Genomic DNA, 21,045 nt, shown 5'->3' with positions numbered 1-21,045 from the left:
GTACACAGATGTGTTCTATTTTTTCTTGAAAAATTCATCTCTTCATCAAAATATTGTTGCTGTTACTCTTTTTATTGCATGCTACAGTCCACTTCAGATGTATCTGATTTTGTATATTTCTTTTTCACTTGCTGTTATCATTTACTTCACATTTGCAATATGTAATTTATTGAGTGCAATGTACTTGTGCTAAATTGACTGAGTGAATAATTAAAAAAACACTTTTGATAATTTATTGACATTGATGTTTTCTTTGATCAATATTTTGGAACATGCCTGCGCAATTTATTTTTCACTGTTGCATCAAGAACTGGCTCGTTCTTGTTTTAGGGTGAAGACCACACAGAATACTTCCTAGGTCTGACTCCCAGTGGCGTCGTAGTGCTTAGGAATAAGACCAAAGTTAGCAACTACTACTGGTGAGCTTGACCCCAATGCGTAGGATGCATGACGTGTAGTGCCTTATCATATTCAGAATCTAAACTCTTGCATATGCTATTCTGTGGCTTTTATAATTGTTGCAGGCCACGCATCACCAAAGTTCATCACAAAGGCTGTTACTTCATGCTCCAAGTTCGTGACAAAGCAGTACGTAATGCCTCATATGCAACTTTGTTCTGCACACAAATTGAATTTTTTAGTAATTCGGGTATGCCAGTATTGCACCGTCTTTCATTGGCTGTGTGATATAGCCATTAGAAATTGGCATGTAATCTTGCAGCATTTCAGTCATGGCTTTCAGTGTCAGATTCATACCATGTTAGGAGAAATATCTTAAAGGTGGAACAAACAAATTGCGCAAATGTAGTGGATGACAACACATTTTTCCAAACTGTTTGTCCCAATGTTGCGCTGTTTCCACATTTCTGGAACATGTGTAATCAACCTGTCCAGATCAGCATCTGCCTGCAGTTCAGTGGTGTCTAATCAGGCCCTAAAATTTAAAAAAGATATTTTATAAGGAGACATTGACTGCAGATTACAACCATATTTCTCCTTCTTTATTTCTCCATTTGTTAGAATGATGACAGCACATATGGATTCGAGCTGGCCACGAAACAAGCATGCAAGCACCTGTGGAGGTGCTGTGTTGATCACCATTCTTTCTTCAGGTAGCACTGCTAATTTCTTTTTCATCCTCAAACTTATAACACAGCTTATTGTGTACTTATGATCCGACGTGTCCTGCTCCCTCACCCAGGCTTACCCAGACGTCTGAAAATCCTATAGCATCAAAGTATTTTGGATGGGGAGGAAAGCTCAGGGTCAGGTAAGCACCTATTTATCTTTCTATCCATAAAATATAAATTGCAGAAATTTTATAAGATATGAGAATGCACTTGCTAAGGAAGATCATTATTGAACAGAATATGGATGTATATAGATAGCATGTGCCATCTGCGTAAATTAAAACATAAAAAGTGGAAGTTTGTAGCTGTGTTTGCATGTCACCCAGTCTTTGTCACATTGCTGCAATTCAGGATATAACATTTAGTCTTGGGTACACAGCCTTATTTTAGGCCAGCTGCATCTGCAGTGCGTGATTGCACATTGCACTCTGAAATGATCATGTGTAAAAGGTGTTCCGGCTGATCTGTTGGTGCATCACTTTGTTTGATGGTACATGCATTACTATCAAGGTTCGTCAGTTCTCTTTTGTAATTTGTACAAGTGAACTGCACAGGCTGTGTCTCTGCATGCTTTTGTGAAAAAGCACTGCTGCCCTGCCATGGATTATTTGTGCTCCTTATTTTTGACTGAACTTGTGGGCTCTTTAAATAGTATTGAACACCCAGGCACCTGCCATGGTTAAGTTTCAGCAGCCCTGTATTTGCATTTTTGCGCTGGAAATTTTTACAGACCAGCTTCTTCTAAGTCTCACTGACCACTAAGAAATTTCACACTTAATTTACTTGTTCGATTCATAATCTAATTTCAGATTTTTCTTTATGTCCTACTTCTTTTTTGCACTGTAGGTATGCTGGCCTCGCGGATCGCACTTGACGGGATCAAAGCGTCCGCTGTCCAGCTAGATAACGGGTCGAACGCAGTTGAACATTTAAAACAAACTTTAATTACACTGAGAAGGTCAAAAAAGCAAGTTAAAAATACACAAAACGTTCAGTTTTAACCCCGTAAAAAAGTGGTCCGGTCTCTAGGGCTGGTGGGGCGAGTCTGCCCGTCCCGCGCTTTTCCAACTGCGGTTTCCATCCCCGTCGCCGCCCCCAGGCACGGGAAACAACAGCCGACACCCCGAAGCGTCGTCACTGGGTCACATTCAGGAACCGAACGGAGGGAGCGGGGTCCCTTCTCTCGCGCACAGCTTGGAGTCCGCGGGGGGCCAGTGAAAGAGAAAGCCATAAAAGTAAGGAAGGCTCGCTTCCCTCTTTAAAGAAAAGTCTGGCCGTGCATTCGCGATGCGCACAGAACAGTCCCCGTCTGGTGTCTTTCGTTGTTAAGACGCCACCACTATATCACGGTCAGAGCAAACGCACAACTTCTGTTGTTGGTCGGAAGAATGTTTTCACAACCCCGTCTTTGGCTGTTTTCAGCTCGACCTTGCGCACCCTTCCATCTGCGCTGGGCAGGCTTCGTGTAATCACTCCGACGGGCCAGTCGTTGCAGGTTGCTTCTTTATCCCTGAGTAGAACGACGTCGCCTTCTTTGAGGTCGGGTTTTGCTGCTTGCCATTTTCGGCGTTGTTGCAAAGTAGTGACATACGTTGTGCGCCAGCGCTTCCAGAACTCGTCAGCCAGGTTTTGCACGAGACGCCAATGCCGTTTGTAGAGGTTGCTTGTATCTAACTGCCCAGCTGTTACAGATGCGCTTCCGTGTTTTTGGGTTAAGAGTGTCACCGGAGTTAGGATTGTGGGATCTTCGGGGTCAGACGAAGTAGGAGTTATGGGCCTGGCATTAATGATGGCCGCAACTTCTGCCAAAAAGGTTGCAAGAATGTCATGCGTGAGTCGTTGATGACGTGACTGCATGAGCATTGAGTCAAGAATGCGACGTGCAATGCCTATCATCCGCTCCCAAGCACCGCCCATATGGGACGCGTGCGGTGGATTGAATATCCATTTGCAGCCGTTTCCGCTGAGGAACTTGCCTATTTGTGAGCGATGAATGCCCTCTGCGCTGATTCCAAGTTCTCTGCAAGCTCCGATAAAATTGGTCCCGCAGTCAGAGCGTATTAGCTTGACGGGCCCTCGCACTGCTAGGAACCTTCGGAAGGCATTAATGAAACTCGACGTATCCATTGATTCGATCAGCTCAATGTGCACTGCGCGAATGCAAGTGCAAGTGCACTGCGCGAATGCAAGTGAACATGACTGCCCAGCGCTTGCTGTTTGCAACACCACCTCTCGTTCGGCGAGAGGCAATCATCCAGGGACCGAAAACATCGATTCCAACATTCGTGAAAGGAGGATCTGTGCTGATTCGGTCTGCCGGAAGGTCAGCCATCTTCTGGTCGTGAAAGCGCCCTCGCAGCTTCTTGCATGAAATGCATGCTTGCAGCACGGATGAGATGCACCTTTTACCTCCGACGATCCAATACCCAGCAGCTCGTACGGCGCCTTCTGTGAAGTGTCGGCCCTGGTGTTGCACGCATTCATGGTGGTGGCGCACGAGAAGCGTCGCCACATGGTGCCGACCCGGCAATAAGAGAGGGTGTTTCTCATCGTCTGGAAGGTCGCTTCTGTTCAAGCGGCCGCCGACGCGGATCAAGCCGTTGGCGTCTAAGAATGGGTCAAGCCCTCGAAGCAAGCTTGTCTTGTGAACCTGCTCTCCTCTCTGGATACAGCATATCTCTTCATAAAATGCGTCCTGCTGTACTGCGCGAATGATGACGAGCCTGGCTTTGGAGAGCGCCTCAACGAGAGCTACCTCTCCTTGTGATGCGTTCTTTGCGCGATGGGCAACCTGGATCAGACTTGCTACAGCACGAGTGAGAGATTTCCAGTTCGAGAGTCTATGAAAGCGTTCAGCTCCGAGTCGCTGTCGTCTGTTCACCTCCGTCGCCAGAGTGCAGACTTCAGGGCGTATTTCTTTGTCTTCATCAGGATTTAGGAGGATGAAGCTCGACGACCGTGCTTCCTCTTAACGTCGTGAGAGAAAATCAGGTCCGGACAACCAGTTCGTGCTCTTAAGCTGTGCTGCTGGAATCGCTCTAGTGGCGTGGTCTGCTGGATTTTCGTCTGTGTGAACGTATTTCCATTGTTCAGGTTGCGTGCTGCTACGTATCCGCTGCACCCTGTTGGCCACATACACGTAGAACCTTCTTGTTTCGTTGTATATGTAACCCAAGACCACTTTGCTATCCGTGTAGAACGTGACCGAGTTCGGCTGGAAGTCCAATTCTCGTAGTATAGAATCGGTCATCTCTACAGCAAGCACTGCTGCACACAACTCAAGCCTTGGGATGGTGTGTTCTGGTTGTGGAGCAAGCTTGGCCTTTCCCATCACAAATCCGATGTGTCTGTTTCCTTGCTTGTCAGTCACGCGTAGGTATGCCACAGCTGCGACGGCCCTTGTGGACGCGTCTGAAAATACATGAATGTCCCTGCTTTCGGCTTCAAGCGTCGAGACTGGTGCATACGTTCTTCGCACGTGAAGGTGCTGTAGTGTCTGGAGAGAGTTCTTCCACTCGTCCCATCTCTGCTTTTTCTCGTCCGAAAGCGGTGTGTCCCAGTCATAACCCTTCGTCACGAGGTCATGGAGAAGGTACTTGCCTTGAACCGTTATTGGAGCCACAAACCCTAGTGGATCGTAAAGGCTGTTGACGGTCGACAGCACTCCTCGCCGCGTATATGGCCTGTCCTGACGAGGAGCTCTGAAGACGAAGCTGTCGTCGCGTATGTCCCACAGTAGACCGAGACTTCTTTGCGTAAGCGACGCGTCTGTGCCGAAGTCGAGGTTCTTCAGTCCCTGGGCGTGGTCCTCTCGAGGAAATGCATTCAGCACATTCTGCCTATTCGAAGCTATCTTGTGCAGCCTTATGTTAGCTGTTGCAAGCATTTTCTGCGTTCTTTGCAGCAGACTAATGGCATCTTCTTCGCTCGGAAGAGACTTAAGCGCATCATCGACGTAGAAATCTCTTTCAACGAACTTCCTGGCATCTTCGCCAAATCGTGGGGCAGCTTGTTGGGCAGTCCGTCGAAGGCCATACGTTGAAACAGCTGGCGATGGGCTCTTGCCGAAAACGTGGACCTTCATTCGGCACTCTATGATTTCTCTGGAGATATCGTTGCCCTTAAACCAGAGGAACCTCAGGTAGTTCTGATGGTCCTCGCGAACCATGAAACTGTAGAACATTTGCTGGACGTCCGCTGTAACCGCAACTGGTTCTTGCCGGAAGCGAATCAAAATCCCCACGAGGTTATTCGTCAGGTCAGGGCCGGTCAGGAGAACGCTGTTCAGAGATACCCCTTCATACTGAGCGCTGGAGTCAAACACGACTCGGATTTGATCAGGCTTCTGGGGGTGGTGAACGCCGAATATGGGCAGATACCAACATTCTTCGTCCACGTGAAGTGGTGGAGCTTCCTCCGCATGACCCTTGATGAAGAGCTCGTTCATGAAGTCCACGAAACGTTCCCTTGTTTCAGGATTTTTTCGCAGGGTACGCCGTAGCGAGAGCAGACGAGACAGAGCTTGTTCTCGGTTGTTCGGAAGCCGACTTCTCGGTGTGCGAAAGGGGAGAGGGGCGACCCAATTATTTAATTTGTCTTGGGTGAATTCACTATTCATTATCTTGAGGAATGTCTTGTCTTCCATGGAGAGAGCACACTGGTTGTCAAATTCTGTTGTCTCGAAAAGATTCGGGGCCAGGGTGTCATCCAATGTTGCTGCCAATCGTAAATCTTTTGAGACCTTATCCGCAGAGTAGAGAATCGGTGCCTCCCTAACGAAGAAATGTCTTGGGCATGGCTCGAAAAGAGATGGTCGCCCACTGTCCAGCACATGGGTCTTGAACACGTCGACGCTGCCCGTTTTCCACGTTCGACCAACGCAAACATCGCCGACAATGACCCATCCGAGGTCGAGCTTCTGAGCATACGGCGCGTCGTGGGGTCCGTTGATTGTCTGACGAACCTTGTGAGCTCTTAGGATGTCCCGGCCAAGGAGGAGCAGTATTCCAGCCTCCTCAAGAGGCGGAATGTGATTTGCTACTGACTTCAAGTGCGGGTAGTGCCTTGCAGCGTCAGGTGTCGGAATTTCCTCTCTGTTTTCTGGAATTGCCTTGCACTCGAGGAGAGGTGGAAGAGGAAACTTGACTTCGCCTGACATGCTCTGCACGAAAAAACCATGAGCGATTCTTCCAACCACTTCAGTACTGCCGGAGCAAGTGCGGAGCGTGTATTGCGTAGGCGTCCCCTTCACTCCGAAATCGTTGAGGAGTTCTGGCCTAACCAACGAGCGATTACTCTGGTCGTCAAGAATCGCGTAAGCTCTAACGTGTCTTCTCAGGCTGAGTCTCATGGGTGACCTCTACGAGGCAGATTTTGGCACACGACTTTGTGCTGTTGTCAGCGTTTGCCACTTCAGTACGCCTAGATGTGACTCTTCTTTCTGAGTCATCTGTGGTACTGTCATCAGACCCACTAGCCCTTGACGGCTCTGAGGTTGGCGGTGCTGGGTGAAGCGCTGTGGCGTGGTCGGCGCTGTCGCATATGAGGCATCTCACAACTGCCTGACATTGCCACTGCATGTGGTTCTTGGATGAGCAGCATCGTAGGCAGATCCCTTGCTTCTTTATGAAAGATTGCCGCTCTTCCAAGGTTTTCTCACGGAAGGCGCGACACCTTTCCAAAGGGTGAGGTTTCTTGTGATATGGACACCACCTTTTCAAGTCCCTCGATTCCGGTTGCTGTTCGTTAGCAGTGGCATCTTGATAATTCTTGGCAAAAACAGGATCCACTTCTGTTTTCCTCGCTGACACAGATGATCTTTGCCGCGTGGTCTTGGTACCATTGTCTTCCTTCCTTTGATTGAATTCAGACGAGGCATTTTGTGGATGCAAGATGAAACTCGGGTCGTTCCTCATGCTGGCCTGATCTCTAACAAATTTGCTAAAGAAAGAAAAGGGTGGAAATGCAGTGTGGTGATCTTTCTTGTATTTCGACCCCGCCGACATCCAATTTTCTTGAAGTCCAGATGGCAACTTCGAAACAATTTTGTTGACCCCTCTTGCGGTATCCAAATAGCTAAGACCGGCAAGATACGGGTCAGTTTTTGCAGCCTCGAGTTCTAGCAGGAGGTCGGCAAGTTCCTGGAGTCTGGTATTTTCCCGGTAAGATATCTTCGGGAAGTCTTCTAGCCGCTTCAGTAGTGCATCCTCAATTGCCTCAGGGCGCCCAAAGACGTCGTCGAGCCGTTTCCACACAACGTTCAAGCCCGTTGAAAAGTCATCCACGTGCACCGATTTCAACCTCCGAGCCTGATTTGACGATTCAGGGCCAAGCCATTTGATGAGAAGGTCTAGCTCTTCTTGGGCAGAAAGACCTAGATCTCTGACGACACCTTTGAACGATGATTTCCAAGCGCGAAAGTTCTCAGGTCGATCATCAAACTTGGTAAGACCGCTTGAAACAAGGTCTTTGCGGCACAGGAATTTGAGGACATCGGCTAGCTCTGAGCTTGAACTGTTGTGTGTCGGGGCATTCACAAGCGGCTGCGGATCAACTCGTAAATCCATAGGAGGACTCGTAGCTCCAGCATGCTTAAAACTTGGGTTGTTAGGGCCAGCATGGTAGTCAGGTGGACGTTCGTCAGCTCGCAGACACATCGAATTATTCGCAGCTGTGTTGGCCCTCGGTGACGTGCGAGCATTGTTTACGTCGTCGCTTGAGTTGGTAACGGCCTCCTCAGTAAACAAGAGCGCAGAGTTGCGTAGGGCTTGCTGCTCATCGATATAACTCCTAGTCTGCAGCGTTCGGTCCACAGGAGGGAGCGTGCGCATGCGCTCCCCGCCATCCTTCTCCACGGCTGCCTCGAGCGCATTCGCCTGGGCGTTTGCAGCTGCCGCTTCTTTTTCATGCTGCAAAATATCCAATTCAGCCTCAATCCTTGCCTTCTCAATACGCATCGCGGCCTCTCTGCGACCAAACTCTGCTCTGGCCCGGACGGCTTCAGCTTGTGCGCGTGCTTGTACGGCGGCTAGGCTGATTGTTGACGAACCCGATCGTCGTGACCTCGAGGAAACGCTTGAGTGGGCCGATAGAGAGTGCTGCGACATTACCTCTTGTAAGCGGTCGCGTTCTCGTTCTGAAGCCTCACGTAATTTGTCGCTCACAGTCACATGACGATCTGCGTCGATTGCTTTCTGAAGTTCCAATTCCTTTTGGGTTTCAGATCTGCTCGTTTTGGCGAGGAAGGTAGAGTATCTGGCTGCGACGTGTTCGTAGCGCTCATAGCTTGCGCGAAGCTGCGTTGCGGCGTTGTTAACGTCTTCCTCTTTTGCACATGACACTTTGAAAATAGCTGTCTCCATGTTCTTCCAGGCAGCGTCTATTCTCCGGCAGTGCTCTTCGCGGCTCGTTTCATACGTTTCTTTAGCTTTCATGGAAAACGTAGTTGCTCTTTGTGGTCGAATATTTGCCGTGGAAGCTTCATGCTCTGCTGTCATAATTTGAGACGTTTCAGGCGTCAGCTTGTCCTGATCCATTTTGGCGTGCGTGCTTCACGACGTATCTCACTCAAAGCGGACGTATGCCGTGAAGCCTGCTAAGCTGCGCGATGAAATTTGAAACGAGCCCACCTTGTCGTTGCCCTGTGTGCCGTCAGCTGCTCAACTTGAAGGCGATGCCGTGTCCTTGCAGTAGGCGGATGTCATGGTCAAACCGGAGGTCTTGCCGTGCGACGTATTCCACTGCAGCGGATGTTGAGTTGGCGGCCGATGGCAGTCGACTTCACTTTTTTACTATGCTGGCCTCGCGGATCGCACTTGACGGGATCAAAGCGTCCGCTGTCCAGCTAGATAACGGGTCGAACGCAGTTGAACATTTAAAACAAACTTTAATTACACTGAGAAGGTCAAAAAAGCAAGTTAAAAATACACAAAACGTTCAGTTTTAACCCCGTAAAAAAGTGGTCCGGTCTCTAGGGCTGGTGGGGCGAGTCTGCCCGTCCCGCGCTTTTCCAACTGCGGTTTCCATCCCCGTCGCCGCCCCCAGGCACGGGAAACAACAGCCGACACCCCGAAGCGTCGTCACTGGGTCACATTCAGGAACCGAACGGAGGGAGCGGGGTCCCTTCTCTCGCGCACAGCTTGGAGTCCGCGGGGGGCCAGTGAAAGAGAAAGCCATAAAAGTAAGGAAGGCTCGCTTCCCTCTTGAAAGAAAAGTCTGGCCGTGCATTCGCGATGCGCACAGAACAGTAGGAATAACAAAATAAATAAACAATTCTAATGATCTTTTATCTGCATAAATGTATCAAGTTGCATACAGCACTGGCATTAAGCATAAAGCTTTTTTGGCATGGAATGTGGCAGCTACAATGAGTGAAAAACATGTCGTATGAATGGAACTGCAGACAACTCATGCTGTCTGTGTGATTTGTCAATGGAGTGACTGGCCTAGTTGAGGGTGTGTCAGCAAGCTGCTATGTCTTAGCATGTGCTTTTAGATGCTGGCACCTCATTCCCCTATCTGATAGTGATCTACAAATCACCGGCATCACAGTATGGCTGATTGTGCACCCATAGTAAATGTCCTCCTGGCTAACTGTTCACTTATTGTGAAAAATACGTTGTAGGAATTAGTGACCATCCTTTGCTTCCTCCACTTTTGTCCATCCAGCACACGCAGAGAACGGCCTAACCCAGCCAGCTTCAAGATACAGCCTCGGCAGCAGCCAGCATTTGTACGAGTGCCAAGCAGGCGATACCAGAGACGTCTCGGACAGCCTGACGGTGCTGATGGTATTGCCACTTCACATATCAGATTTAAAATTCAAAGCTTTCAAGTATAACATGGTTTTGTTAGGCTTATCAATACTTGTTGCTGGGCTAGTTAGTTCACCTTATTCTGCAGTGTTACTCTGCAACCAAGGGCGGAAAAAAGCTTTGGAAAAAAGCTTTTTTCCGTCCTTGGTTGTGTCTTAACTTCGCAGAATTGTCAGGCTTGTTTGAACAACAACAGTAATAATAATAATAATGAGCCCCAGCATCACTTACTCAGGAAATATTTTTTTCATTGTGTGGATAGTTGCTTTATTAAAGCACAGAATGGCTGAGCGAAACTCAAAGGTGTGGCAAAAATTTTAGAGGAAAGAGTTAGCGTCTGCTGAATTTTTGCATTTATATCTTTTCAGCAGGAACACAGCTCAGGGAACAAGAAAAGCATGTGACTGACCACAGGAATGGAAGCCACTGGGCTCACTCAGCTCTGTTGTAAGTCTTCAAATAGCTTATCTTTTCACCCTGTAGCAAATATCAGTCAGCACTTAACAGCTTTGACAAAGGCTAAATAGCCAACACTATCGCTGTTTCCTTGACAGGTCACCATCGTCTATGTCACTTCACCACAGTTCACCTGCGCCAGCCACTTCAGCGCCAATAACTCCTGGGAACCAGTCATCTTCAGTGCCACCTTGGGAAGACCCAAAGCAGAGGTACTATGAACACTAGCCTTAATAATGCAGTATGCACGATGCTTGTGGGTGCCTTTTTTTGAGCTCCATTAAGATATGGAATTTTTATTAAAAAGCACAATAATTACGAATGCTTTTCATCATATGGATCAGTGTTCAGATATGGATCAGTGCAGCCATCTGTTTTCCAGAGATGTCCAGTTTGGCATTTTGTTTGGCTTGAATGGGTTAATGAAATACTACGCTGTTTATTACCAGGGGCCTCTACTCAAGTTCAACAAACCCTTCACCACGATCTGTTCGAAGCTCTGGGTCCAGGCACTCTCACTGCCGGTCATCATCCAATGAGGGAGACTGCAGACGACGAAAGTGGGTGAAACAGGGTTTTTTACATACTGTGTTCTACATATTTGCCATGTTACTGAAGTTGTATAATCAAATATTGTGAACAGCATTAAAACAGAAAAATCTAACATGGCTAATTAAGCAGCTATAATTTCTCAGTAGTACATTTCTTAAAAGGTCAATAACCTCGCAAAGTAATTCTAGATGTAATGTTAAAAGAGGTAGAAGTACTCCAGTGTTGTTTAATGATCAAACCAGATGAAATGGGCTTGGAAGCTGCAAAACAGATAGAAAGACCTGTATTTAAGCTTCTGTTGTTTCCTTTACTGAGAGAGAGAGAGAGCGAACTTTATTCAAAGACCTTGCTTGGGGGGTCAAGGGAGGCAGGGGGCCAGACCTTGAGTCTTAGTGTCGTCATTGGCCAGCCAGACGACCCAGATTTGATCCTCCGGGCATATGCTGAGCAGCATGGCCTCCCACTGCTCGGTCGTGGTGATTCTGAATGTAGGATTGGTGCTGTGTTTGATGGTGTGTGTGGTGCTGCGAGGCATGCCCAAAGAACGTGGCCGAGACCTGTGCATAGCATGTAACACGTTTTGCAGCTCAGTGTGAATACGTCGGGGTAGGTGTGATCTTAAAGGGAACGTGTAGGAATGGTGCGCATCTGTAAGAGCCACTACATGGTCAATGCCAAGCGACATTGCCTAAGCTTGTGAAGTGCCATTGTCTTTGCCACTGTAGCTTTGCTTTAACACATTGCCATTCTTTACTTTACGTATCAGCTTGGATGCAGAAAATTACCCAAGTATTTCAGCAGTGCTTACAGCATTAGTTATTTTAATCTCTTTTGTGCTGATTTTATAGATGACACATATATGCTGAAATTTCTGAAGAAGTTCAACAGCTGGTACACTCATGTTCATTGCAATTCTGACTGACCTGGCATTTACTCCACAGTTTTTTTTTTTTTTAATGTGGCAGTGTGTCCAAAGCTTATGGCAGACTTTTTCGGAAAAAAAAAATTGCCATCTCATCTCTTATCTTTTTGCAGGCATCATAGCCGACGAGGTTCAGATAATGAAAGCGAAGTGTCTAGGTCTTCACGAGGTTCTCGAGGATCCAAATGCTCACGAGCAAGCAGTGGAGGTTGTCGGCACAGGTAATCATTACATGCACTCTGCTAATGCATCAGAATTCCAGAGTAGTAGAACATCTATGCCTCTTGGCAAAGCTGTCAGGCCACTGAGCTTTTGACCGCATCTCTAAAGTGCTGTGAGGCATACCTTGTTCTGCAAGGATGAGAACTCCCTTCACCATCAAGGGACTTGGAGTACAGCAGGTGCAATATAAGCTACGCCGTAAGGCCTGGAGACATGTCTATTCATATGCCCAGTGGCCTGGTGATTTTACAAAGTAAGCAAAACTAACTAAAGAATATGTGCATCTTCTCAGTATTTTTGTAATCCTGGTTTTGTACTTCCATGTGCCTTGAAATTCTTGTAATAATTCTTTGACACCCTGACTTTCATTCAAGAAATGTTATGGCATTTGATTCTGAAATATAGTTGGTAGCCATAACCGGTACTTATTTTAGATAGTCTGCAAGTGGTTAAGTCATGTGCAGGTTTTAGCCGGCTCTGCATGGCTGATGAATAATGCTTTTGACCTTGTCTCCATGATCTGATCTTGGCTGCACTCCTCTGAGATTATTATCTTGACCTTCAGTTGCCATTCGAGAGACAGTGGCAGTGAGTCAGACCACCATCACCACCACAGGCACAAGCATCGACATCAGAGGAGGCATAGGTGAGTTGCAACTAGTGCTTGAGGTTTGATTCACAAAGCAGTCTTTTGGCCATGGTTCAGCACTACATAATTCAAAATGTTGTATGAATGAAGTCTGTCTTAAGCGTTTAGCAGAAACATATGCTTTGATGGGGAGGAAATAATGGTAAGGAGAGTGTCAAGGTTTTGCATCAACTACCCAATATAGAACAAGATAACCAAGAGCACTAAAAAACGTACTGACAGATTGATTCCACTGTATTCGCAAACTGTAGCTTTGTTACAAATGTCATTCCAAATGTAACGATACAGATTTAAAGATGCAGCTGTAGATGTAAAGATGTAGCAGCATCTTCATGCTCTTCCGTTATGGCAGCAAAGGCTATACTGTATCAGAAGATTATATAGGCAGATTGTGCCTTTTTCCAGTTGCTTATAGCATGCATACAATGTGTTGTAGTGACCGTAGCATTGAATACGAGAAATTATATAATGGCATCTAATCTTTGCATTTTTCTCACTTGCCAGTGAAACTCATACTACTGAAACTTACATTTCCATCCTAGCTGCATAATGGCACGTAAATGAGACACCTCTAGTGAAGAGGGGCCAAGGCTGGCTCAATGACGTAATGGTTTCTCCTAGTTTACTTTCTCCGTCCAAGGTGAACAATGATCAGTGGTTATCAATGAACCACTCACCTTCCAGTGCAAAGGGCAATCATGTGTAATGCGATGTGTCATCTTGTGTAATACCATGTGCCAGTATGTGTCAGCATGCCTCCAACTTCCCTGGCCAGGAAAGAAATTGGTTCTCTCTTTGGTTGAGTGACAGGGCCTATTATTGTCTGTCCTTTGATGTTTTCTGCTATGCTAGTGTAAATTTTCTTGATATTTTTGTCTTCTTTTTCTTCCTTCATCTCCTGTTTTTTAAAGTGTTTTTACTGTGGCCACATAATGCTTGTGCACAACTGTCTGTTGCTATGAAGGGAAAGCTATGGAGGCAAAGCGGGCACAAGTGCGAGCACTTCAGAAAAGAGTCCTGTGCTTAAATCCACCTTAGTTCAGGCTGGGGAAGACAAAACATAAACACCTTATTAGCAACAGTTAAATAAGACAGAACACACCACTGAGTGGAAAGGTTTACTTTGTGGCTTTTCCCTTACGCCTCTGGGTAAACAAGAAACAGTCGCATGTGGAAGCTGCGTTGATTCAGTATCTGTTCCAAGCAGCTGAAAGCACTGTCAAACGCTGCCGGACTACTTGGCGCGGTAACACACGTGCAGCAGCCACGCACTCGTAGCTTTCCCTTCATAGCCACAGAAAGTTGTCCACGAGTATAGCGCTTTATCGTTGTGATTTTAGTGCTGTGTCCTACACACTTCTTCATTTTATTTTTTGCACTGTTTTTCAAACATAAAATGGGAAGGAAATGGTTTGCTAGAAAGACATGAGGATGGGAGCAAGCAACTGGAGAGGGGCAGCATGGTGGACTGGTGTTCATTTGTGTGGCTGATCAATTTAGGTAGTGTGCTAAATAAGTTGCAAGATACGAGAGTTTGAACTCTTACCTCCTTACATAGTACCAAGTGTGCTGGATAGTACTGGCATGCATTATTGCACAATTCTGCACCCCTCAACTTTAATGCGAGTCTGTGTCGAAATAAGCGGGTGTAAATGAGTATGTTCAGTATTTATTTGGTGCTTTGTGTCATTAGTGAATGAACTAAAGGTGACTTAAGTAGACTAGAACTACAAAAGGCTGAAATTTGGTGCTGAACTGAGGAATTATTTTATTGCTGATGGGTATTGTTTCAAATGAACATGTGCTGTCAGCCATTCACGCTTTCCATGAAGAAGAGCTGCTTATACTATGTGACAGCGTGTCTTGCTTGAAAACAGTGAAATGCAGCAGTGGAAGTGATACCTAACAAACTACACTTGGCCAGTAGCATTTCTGGTATCTCTTGTTAACCGCCTCCCATTCACATTGGTACACTGAAACTAATAGGTTCCAGTGTCTGTGAAATCTATTCATGTGCAATACTGTCATCTTGGCATGATTTTGGAAGCAGTAACAGTATTGCTCAGTATAGGTGCACTCTGTGTTGTAAAAATGGAGTGCTACACATTATAGCTAATTTTGTATGTACACATCAATGCTTGCAGGTCGTATGAACTGATTGATTCTGAAGCCCAATGGAAAGAAGTCCAGAAACAGCAGCAAGCTAGTGTCCTCAAACAACCACAGAGTGCTGTTGTGCGGGACCTGTCGGCAAGGAAAAGTGGGTAAGAGTATAGTACTCGGCTTGGTGGCCCACATGCACTGAAGTAAAGAAAAAATACAGACCTACTAAAAATGTGTTAGGCAAACAATGGAACAAGGGTGTAATAATTCGTTAACTGACAGTATGCGCCAGCAGGAAGCGTGTCGCCAAGTTCCATTGTACCTGTACTGTAAATGAGGATATCTTCATTATTCAAAAGACTAGCGCAAAACAGCAGGGACAAAGACAGAGAAGATGACAGGACGAGCGCTAAATGCAGGATATCAGGATATCTTGAAGGATATCTTGAATATTATGCGTCAATACCATTATACTCATCTTTGTGATTAGCATGACTCTAGCTTCAAAGTTTATTTATTGTTTCAGTGGTTTAAAAGGAAGCTGATATAGTTCTAAATCTTGGAAACAACAGCACTTTCTCAGGATTTGTGTGAAATCAGTATAAAATTAACTTTAACCCGATCGTAGCAATTGCTACAAAGGAAACCCATACGGGTTCCTCGAAAGAAAAGCCTCTTAGTTGAAGAAAAATTCGTCCTGGTCTGGGACTCGAACCCAGGACCACCGCCTTTCTGGGGCAGCCGCTCTACCATCTGAGCTAACCAGGCAGCTAGCAGATGGCAGGGTGAAGTCGAATTTGTCGACAACATTAAGCAAACGCTAGAGTTTGACGTAGTAGTTCTGTGGAAACCCGCAAGGTGGAGAGAAGTAATGAAGAAAGGGAAACTGTTACTTCTCTCCACCTTGTGGGTTTCTGCAGAACTACTACGTCAAAATTAACTTTAATTTATCAGTCCATTCATGCATTTGTGCTGCACAGCGATTTCAATAACTCATATATGCCTCACTTCAAAAGAGCATGCCATGTGAGGTGTGGGCGCTGCTGTGGTAAAAGTTGTGCTCATGATGAACATTTCAGCATTGACCTGCCCTTCCTGCAGACAGCTAACAGGGACATTGATGGCTTTACCATAAAGCTGTCAGAAAAGGTGCCAAGTTTGAACATGGCACTTAGTGTAGCTTTTATGGCTCAAACCATCTTTGTCAAGCAAGTCAGGAAAATGTTTGTTAGACTGCGTGGCAATCACCCTGCCATCATGGCCACCACTTTCCAAGGAACAAGCACAGAGATTTGATGCAGTCCTAGACAAGCAGTTTTCGTCACTTTGAATTCAGATAGTGTGCATCTAATTATAATAATATAACCAAAGTGATGTAATGTAACGAATGGTGGTAGCTGCCACTTCCTTGATTTGCTAGATTCACCTAACAGAGCAGAGCGTATGGGTAGGTTGGGGAAGGGAAGCTAATTGGTTGTTCACCAGCTGCTAGAAGGAAAACATCAGCAGTCACTGGCAAGATGGCTTTTATCCACTGTAGATTTCAGTTGCTGTTGGATGAGACAGAGATCTCCCCAGATATTTACGGCTTCCAAAATAACTACTGCTGCAAGGGATTAGTTGGGCTGAAATATTACATTTCACGTAAGTTCTGTTTCTGGTTTATTTTATCTAAAGTTCTTCAAAAACGGCAAACATTATTATTGTTTAAGCACTAACCATTTGATGGCATCACCCACTGGTTCAGCAATGCTGTGAGGTATAACTTCAATCCATTTCATGTTACAGTGCAAAAAATCCATAATATGAATTTTTCTACATTGTCTCAAAATTCGTGCACATACAAGTGCATCTTTGAAGTCAGTAATCTTCTGAATACGAAAAATTATGCACCATAATGAAGGTTTGCTTATGTAGTTGTCAATGTACATGAATCGCAGTTTTTTGTATAGGTTTGTAAACACTGTGATCAATAACTGCATAACTGCCGTAGTAGGGTGGCATGAAACACATGTGTTAGAGTGGAACATGATAACTGCATCTTTTACAGAGAGATTATAGCTGCTTAATTGCACTCATTAGAAATTAGGGAGCAATAATTATTGAAAACAAAAGCACAGGACAAACAGCAACATACAACAATTTTGAAAAAAGTTAACAGAACTCCATCTATGCCTGGAATTCTATAGTCCTGTCATTATTACTAAAGAAAACAGCTTTTGCAGTGTAAGCTGTTGTGGACTTTATTCTGTAGCTGTTCCGGTGGGCGATGTTGTCCGCTGCCACCGCTGCTATCGCACCAGCTATGACCAGGAATGAGAAAAAAACATTACCCAGTTCCTGCTGGGATCGAACCAGGGCCCTCTGCGTGGAAGTCGACTAGTCTACCACTGCACCACGCCAGTGCTTTCTAGCCGCTGTGGAAACATGCCCTATACAGGTGTCCTAGCATGTGACGAGTCGTGTAATGTGAGATGCACGCCACATCGCGTCAATAAGTGCGCACTTTGCATTGCAGTTGTGTTGTATTCCACCAGGTGTCACAACATATAGCTGTTAAAGGCTCAATCCAATAGATGTTTCGGTTGGTGTCCACCGCCGGCGCATGTCCTCTAGCATACACAGTGACTGTGCTGCGTGTGCCGTGCAGGCCTTGTTTGAGTTGGATTGTTGCTTGACTATTTGTGACACACTCTGCCATTTGTAGCCAGAAACCTTTCTCTGAGTAGGCTAAGTGGAGTGTCCATTGTGCACATCTTTTTTGGATCTCATTGCAGAAGACTTCTTCAAATATCATATCATATGAGTCTATACTCTGTGCAGACTGTGCTTATTTGCAGCGGTAGAAAGGAGAAAACAAAAGCTTGGCTACTTACAAATGGTTGCTTAAGAAGTATTCCGTAAAAATATGGCTATTTGCTTTGTTTTTGTCCTCAGGTACATCCAGTCAGGCATGGAAACTGAGTCAGAGGCCCAATATGCTCAGAGGAAGAAGCACAGGAGGTAATGGGCTGGATATGTTGCTTCATTATTTATCTTTTTTTAAAACTCTCATTTCTTACTACTATCAGGGTCCTTCAATACTGGTTGTGACATCTGGTTGTGAAACTTCCCTGAAAGTTTCATATAGGGGCAGAAGGTGGCACTAGATGCGCTGGCATAAGTAGAAGGTGAACAATCTGCCGCGCCAAATGCGGGGGCTGCGCGATCGTGCAAATCTTTCATGATGAGAAGCGCCTCTCCCACATTTATTTCAGTATGTTTGTAGAGTGAACATGCAACATGAACTTTTGACAAAATAATTTAATGTGCCATGAATTTGTGTTTCACTCATACATGGCATTTCTTTATTATTATGGTTGCCTTCCTCCCAATAGTAGCCTTCCTCACATAAACTGTTTCGTTCGGCTGTATCAATTTGCACTTTGACTGGTAGGTTAGTGAATAATTTTGTTATTCCCATTAGATAGCTTTGTTAATCCGTTGGCTATCTTTGTTAGTTTGACTAGTTAACTAGTTTGTCATTTGCCTCATTTATTTAGTTTATTGGTTGAGTTGGTTTTGTTACTGTAGTTTGTTATGTTACTTAATATCGGGTGTAGTTAGCTAATGTAGTTAGATTACTTAGCAAGTTAGATTAGTTAGTTATTAGTATAATTAGCTCAGTAATTATCTATTTGGTTAGTCAGTTGGTTAGATTTGTTACTTTATAGTTAGCTTAGTCATAATTAGTGATGATTGGGAACTTACTTAAGTAGTTGGTAATCAGTTGGTTAGCATTTTTGGTTTAGTAATTACCTATTTCTTTGGTTAGTGATTCCATTGGGTGGCTTTGTTAGTTTGAAGTGCAGGTTTTTATGTGAAATTACATAAAAGTGCGACGTGAACTTGCTCTGTAGTCGGTTTCTAACGATGAAGTAGTCCAAGTGTACAATTTGAATTATGAATTAAGCTGCTGCTGCAAACGCAGTTGAACCTGGAAATGAAACAAGGCGTTGTAGTTATTTCAGAATTGTTCACGTTTAAGTTTCTGGACACTGTACAGAAACAGGGGGGCAATTTGCACATTGTGTCGACACTATATAATTCATATGCCAATTCAGGCAGTCGACCCTTGCGCAATAGCAAGTGTGTGCACAGAATGCCTGTGGTTTCCGTTCGGCGGCTGCTCCAATCCACCTGCAGCGTCATGGTGTGTCCACTACAGGTCATATGTGAAGCTCTCCCACACCGTTGCGTGGAAGTTTCATGACCAGATGAAAAGAATTGAAGGACCCTGTTACTATTTAGCATAATGAACTGTTCAGGAATTTGGCAACATACATTCTTTTAAAACGTATAAGAATTTTGATGTCTTTGAGCCAGCACACAGATGACGTTGCTTCTGCATTACCTGCACAAACTTCTTCTCATACACTATCCCGCTATCACCATTGCCATCATAAACAATAATCTCGTGCACTTGTGCCATTGCTTCGGGTGTGGGGTCCTCATTTCTGCCCATGTTACTTGCTATTCTTTATAACATTTTCACCACAGTTACTTCATTACTGCAGGCATCGCTCTCGCTCCAAGTCGCCAGATGTCAAAAGGTCCATCCCGAATGATGTGAAAAAGCACATTGAGTGAGTGATCCAGTGTGCTTATCTTAAATCTCCTCCCTCAACCCCTGTAAAGACATGAAAATTAATACTCAAGCGGTAATAGAATGCTTGGCAGATCCAGTGTCAGGAGAGTGGGGGGAGAAGTCTCTCTGTAGGTGACTGCGTGTGAACACTTTTGATGCAACTGACTAGCTTTAATGTAAATGTCAGTGCACTGCACACGTTTACTTGTATGATCTGAAGTATAACTAACTTAAAGGGACACTAAAGGGAAACAATAAATCAGTTTAGACTAATGGAGCATTGTTTGAGAACCCTGCAGGCAGTCATTTCAAATAAATAGTTTGATTATTAGATCGGAAAATGAAGGTCCAAGTATCAGTATTTGAATTTCGCGCCGCAACCCCAGCGCCAGTACGTCAGCGTGACGTCAGGGATTCCAAAGTATGTTTTCGCATTTGGGCCGCGTTGGCTGAATAAAGGTTCCCGAAACTTGCCATATTTAATATTTGGTTCCTTTAGAACACAATGTAGTCAATCTGTACCGCTATATATAATTGGTAGGCCCTTGAAGATACCATCAAAATCCATGACGTCACAGCCTCCAGGTGCGGGAACTCAAGTAGGTGTCGCCACCCGTATTTCGTTCTTGCACTTTTTCTGGCTTACCAAACGCCTTAGCGTTGTAAGAGTGGTGTTTTTGGTGTTGTAGAACGGTAATTTACTGATGCAGAAGAAATCATTTTTCACTTTAGTGTCCCTTTAAGCATAGACAAGGTAGTTTAAAACAGCACTGTGAGTTATTTACAAATGTATGTATACACACAACATGATATTATGCATCCAAAAGAGTATTATGACTCCATAGTGGAGAGGAAGGAAGAATGCCTTACAATTAGCCATCCTCGACATGAGAGCCTTGTTTTGGTTAAGTGGCTTCAATATGCGCAGAGGTAACTGTAATTCTGAATGAGCCAAGTGTCAATTATTATCAGCAGATGGCATCCTGTCATTTGTTTGTATAATCTGTGAGCAAAATAGGTGAAGAATTTGAAGTGTCAATAACTATATTATTTTTGTGCATGTATTTATGCCGTGTGCAGGTATCACTTGATTGATCCAGTTACACTTACTGAGGAGGAGAAGAAGGACATCAAGTACACCAAAGTGGAGTGAGCATTGCATTATTTGTTTCATTTTTCTTCTCTCAATTAATAAGCTCGTGCAGAGTTGTGCACATTTCTGCTAAACAAATTGTGCACGAACCATTCATATATATGTATATATATTTTTACACTGCACATGTAACAGTATAGGTAACAAGTTTGTTCTTGAATGTACTGATGTCAAGGTTCTGTTGTTCATAAATGTTATCTATGCCTTTTTTTACATGCCACAATCAGTGTACGTTGTGTCTTTACTTAGCATCTTACTAGTGCTGTTATTGTGTTCTCATTTTGTTTGGTTGATGTTATGCCACACTGCATGCCTACATCAAGGCAACGGGCGCTCCCCCCTCCTCACCTCATTCTTCTGAAATGGTTGCCCTTGGTGACAAACGGCAAAGTTCCAGGAAACTGCCAAACTCTTTCTG

General features: G+C 45.0%; 1 protein-coding gene and 1 non-coding gene across 6 annotated transcripts in view; one reads left to right on the top strand and one right to left on the bottom strand.

The window, feature by feature from the left end:
* The window catches only part of LOC135907240 (band 4.1-like protein 4), a 196,252-nt gene that overhangs the window by 160,952 nt on the left and 14,255 nt on the right, over positions 1–21,045 (top strand). For all 5 annotated transcript variants that reach the window (XM_065438918.2, XM_065438920.2, XM_065438919.2 and 2 more), the window contains 14 exons: positions 331–419; positions 525–588; positions 1,021–1,112; positions 1,202–1,270; positions 9,798–9,919; positions 10,312–10,390; positions 10,498–10,611; positions 10,849–10,959; positions 11,987–12,094; positions 12,661–12,741; positions 14,889–15,008; positions 17,785–17,850; positions 19,404–19,472; positions 20,555–20,623. In XM_065438918.2, coding sequence (XP_065294990.1) covers positions 331–419; positions 525–588; positions 1,021–1,112; positions 1,202–1,270; positions 9,798–9,919; positions 10,312–10,390; positions 10,498–10,611; positions 10,849–10,959; positions 11,987–12,094; positions 12,661–12,741; positions 14,889–15,008; positions 17,785–17,850; positions 19,404–19,472; positions 20,555–20,623 — 1,253 coding nt within the window. The remainder of the gene's footprint in view (positions 1–330; positions 420–524; positions 589–1,020; positions 1,113–1,201; positions 1,271–9,797; positions 9,920–10,311; positions 10,391–10,497; positions 10,612–10,848; positions 10,960–11,986; positions 12,095–12,660; positions 12,742–14,888; positions 15,009–17,784; positions 17,851–19,403; positions 19,473–20,554; positions 20,624–21,045) is intronic.
* TRNAS-AGA (transfer RNA serine (anticodon AGA)) lies at positions 15,541–15,615 on the bottom strand. Its single transcript has one exon. It is a non-coding gene; the product is annotated as a tRNA-Ser (tRNA).

Source organism: Dermacentor albipictus, chromosome 1 (assembly GCF_038994185.2).
Source record: "Dermacentor albipictus isolate Rhodes 1998 colony chromosome 1, USDA_Dalb.pri_finalv2, whole genome shotgun sequence".
NCBI classification, from domain to species: domain Eukaryota; kingdom Metazoa; phylum Arthropoda; class Arachnida; order Ixodida; family Ixodidae; genus Dermacentor; species Dermacentor albipictus.
The sequence above is the reverse complement of the archived record's forward strand: the minus strand, read 5'-3'. Positions and strand labels throughout refer to the sequence as shown.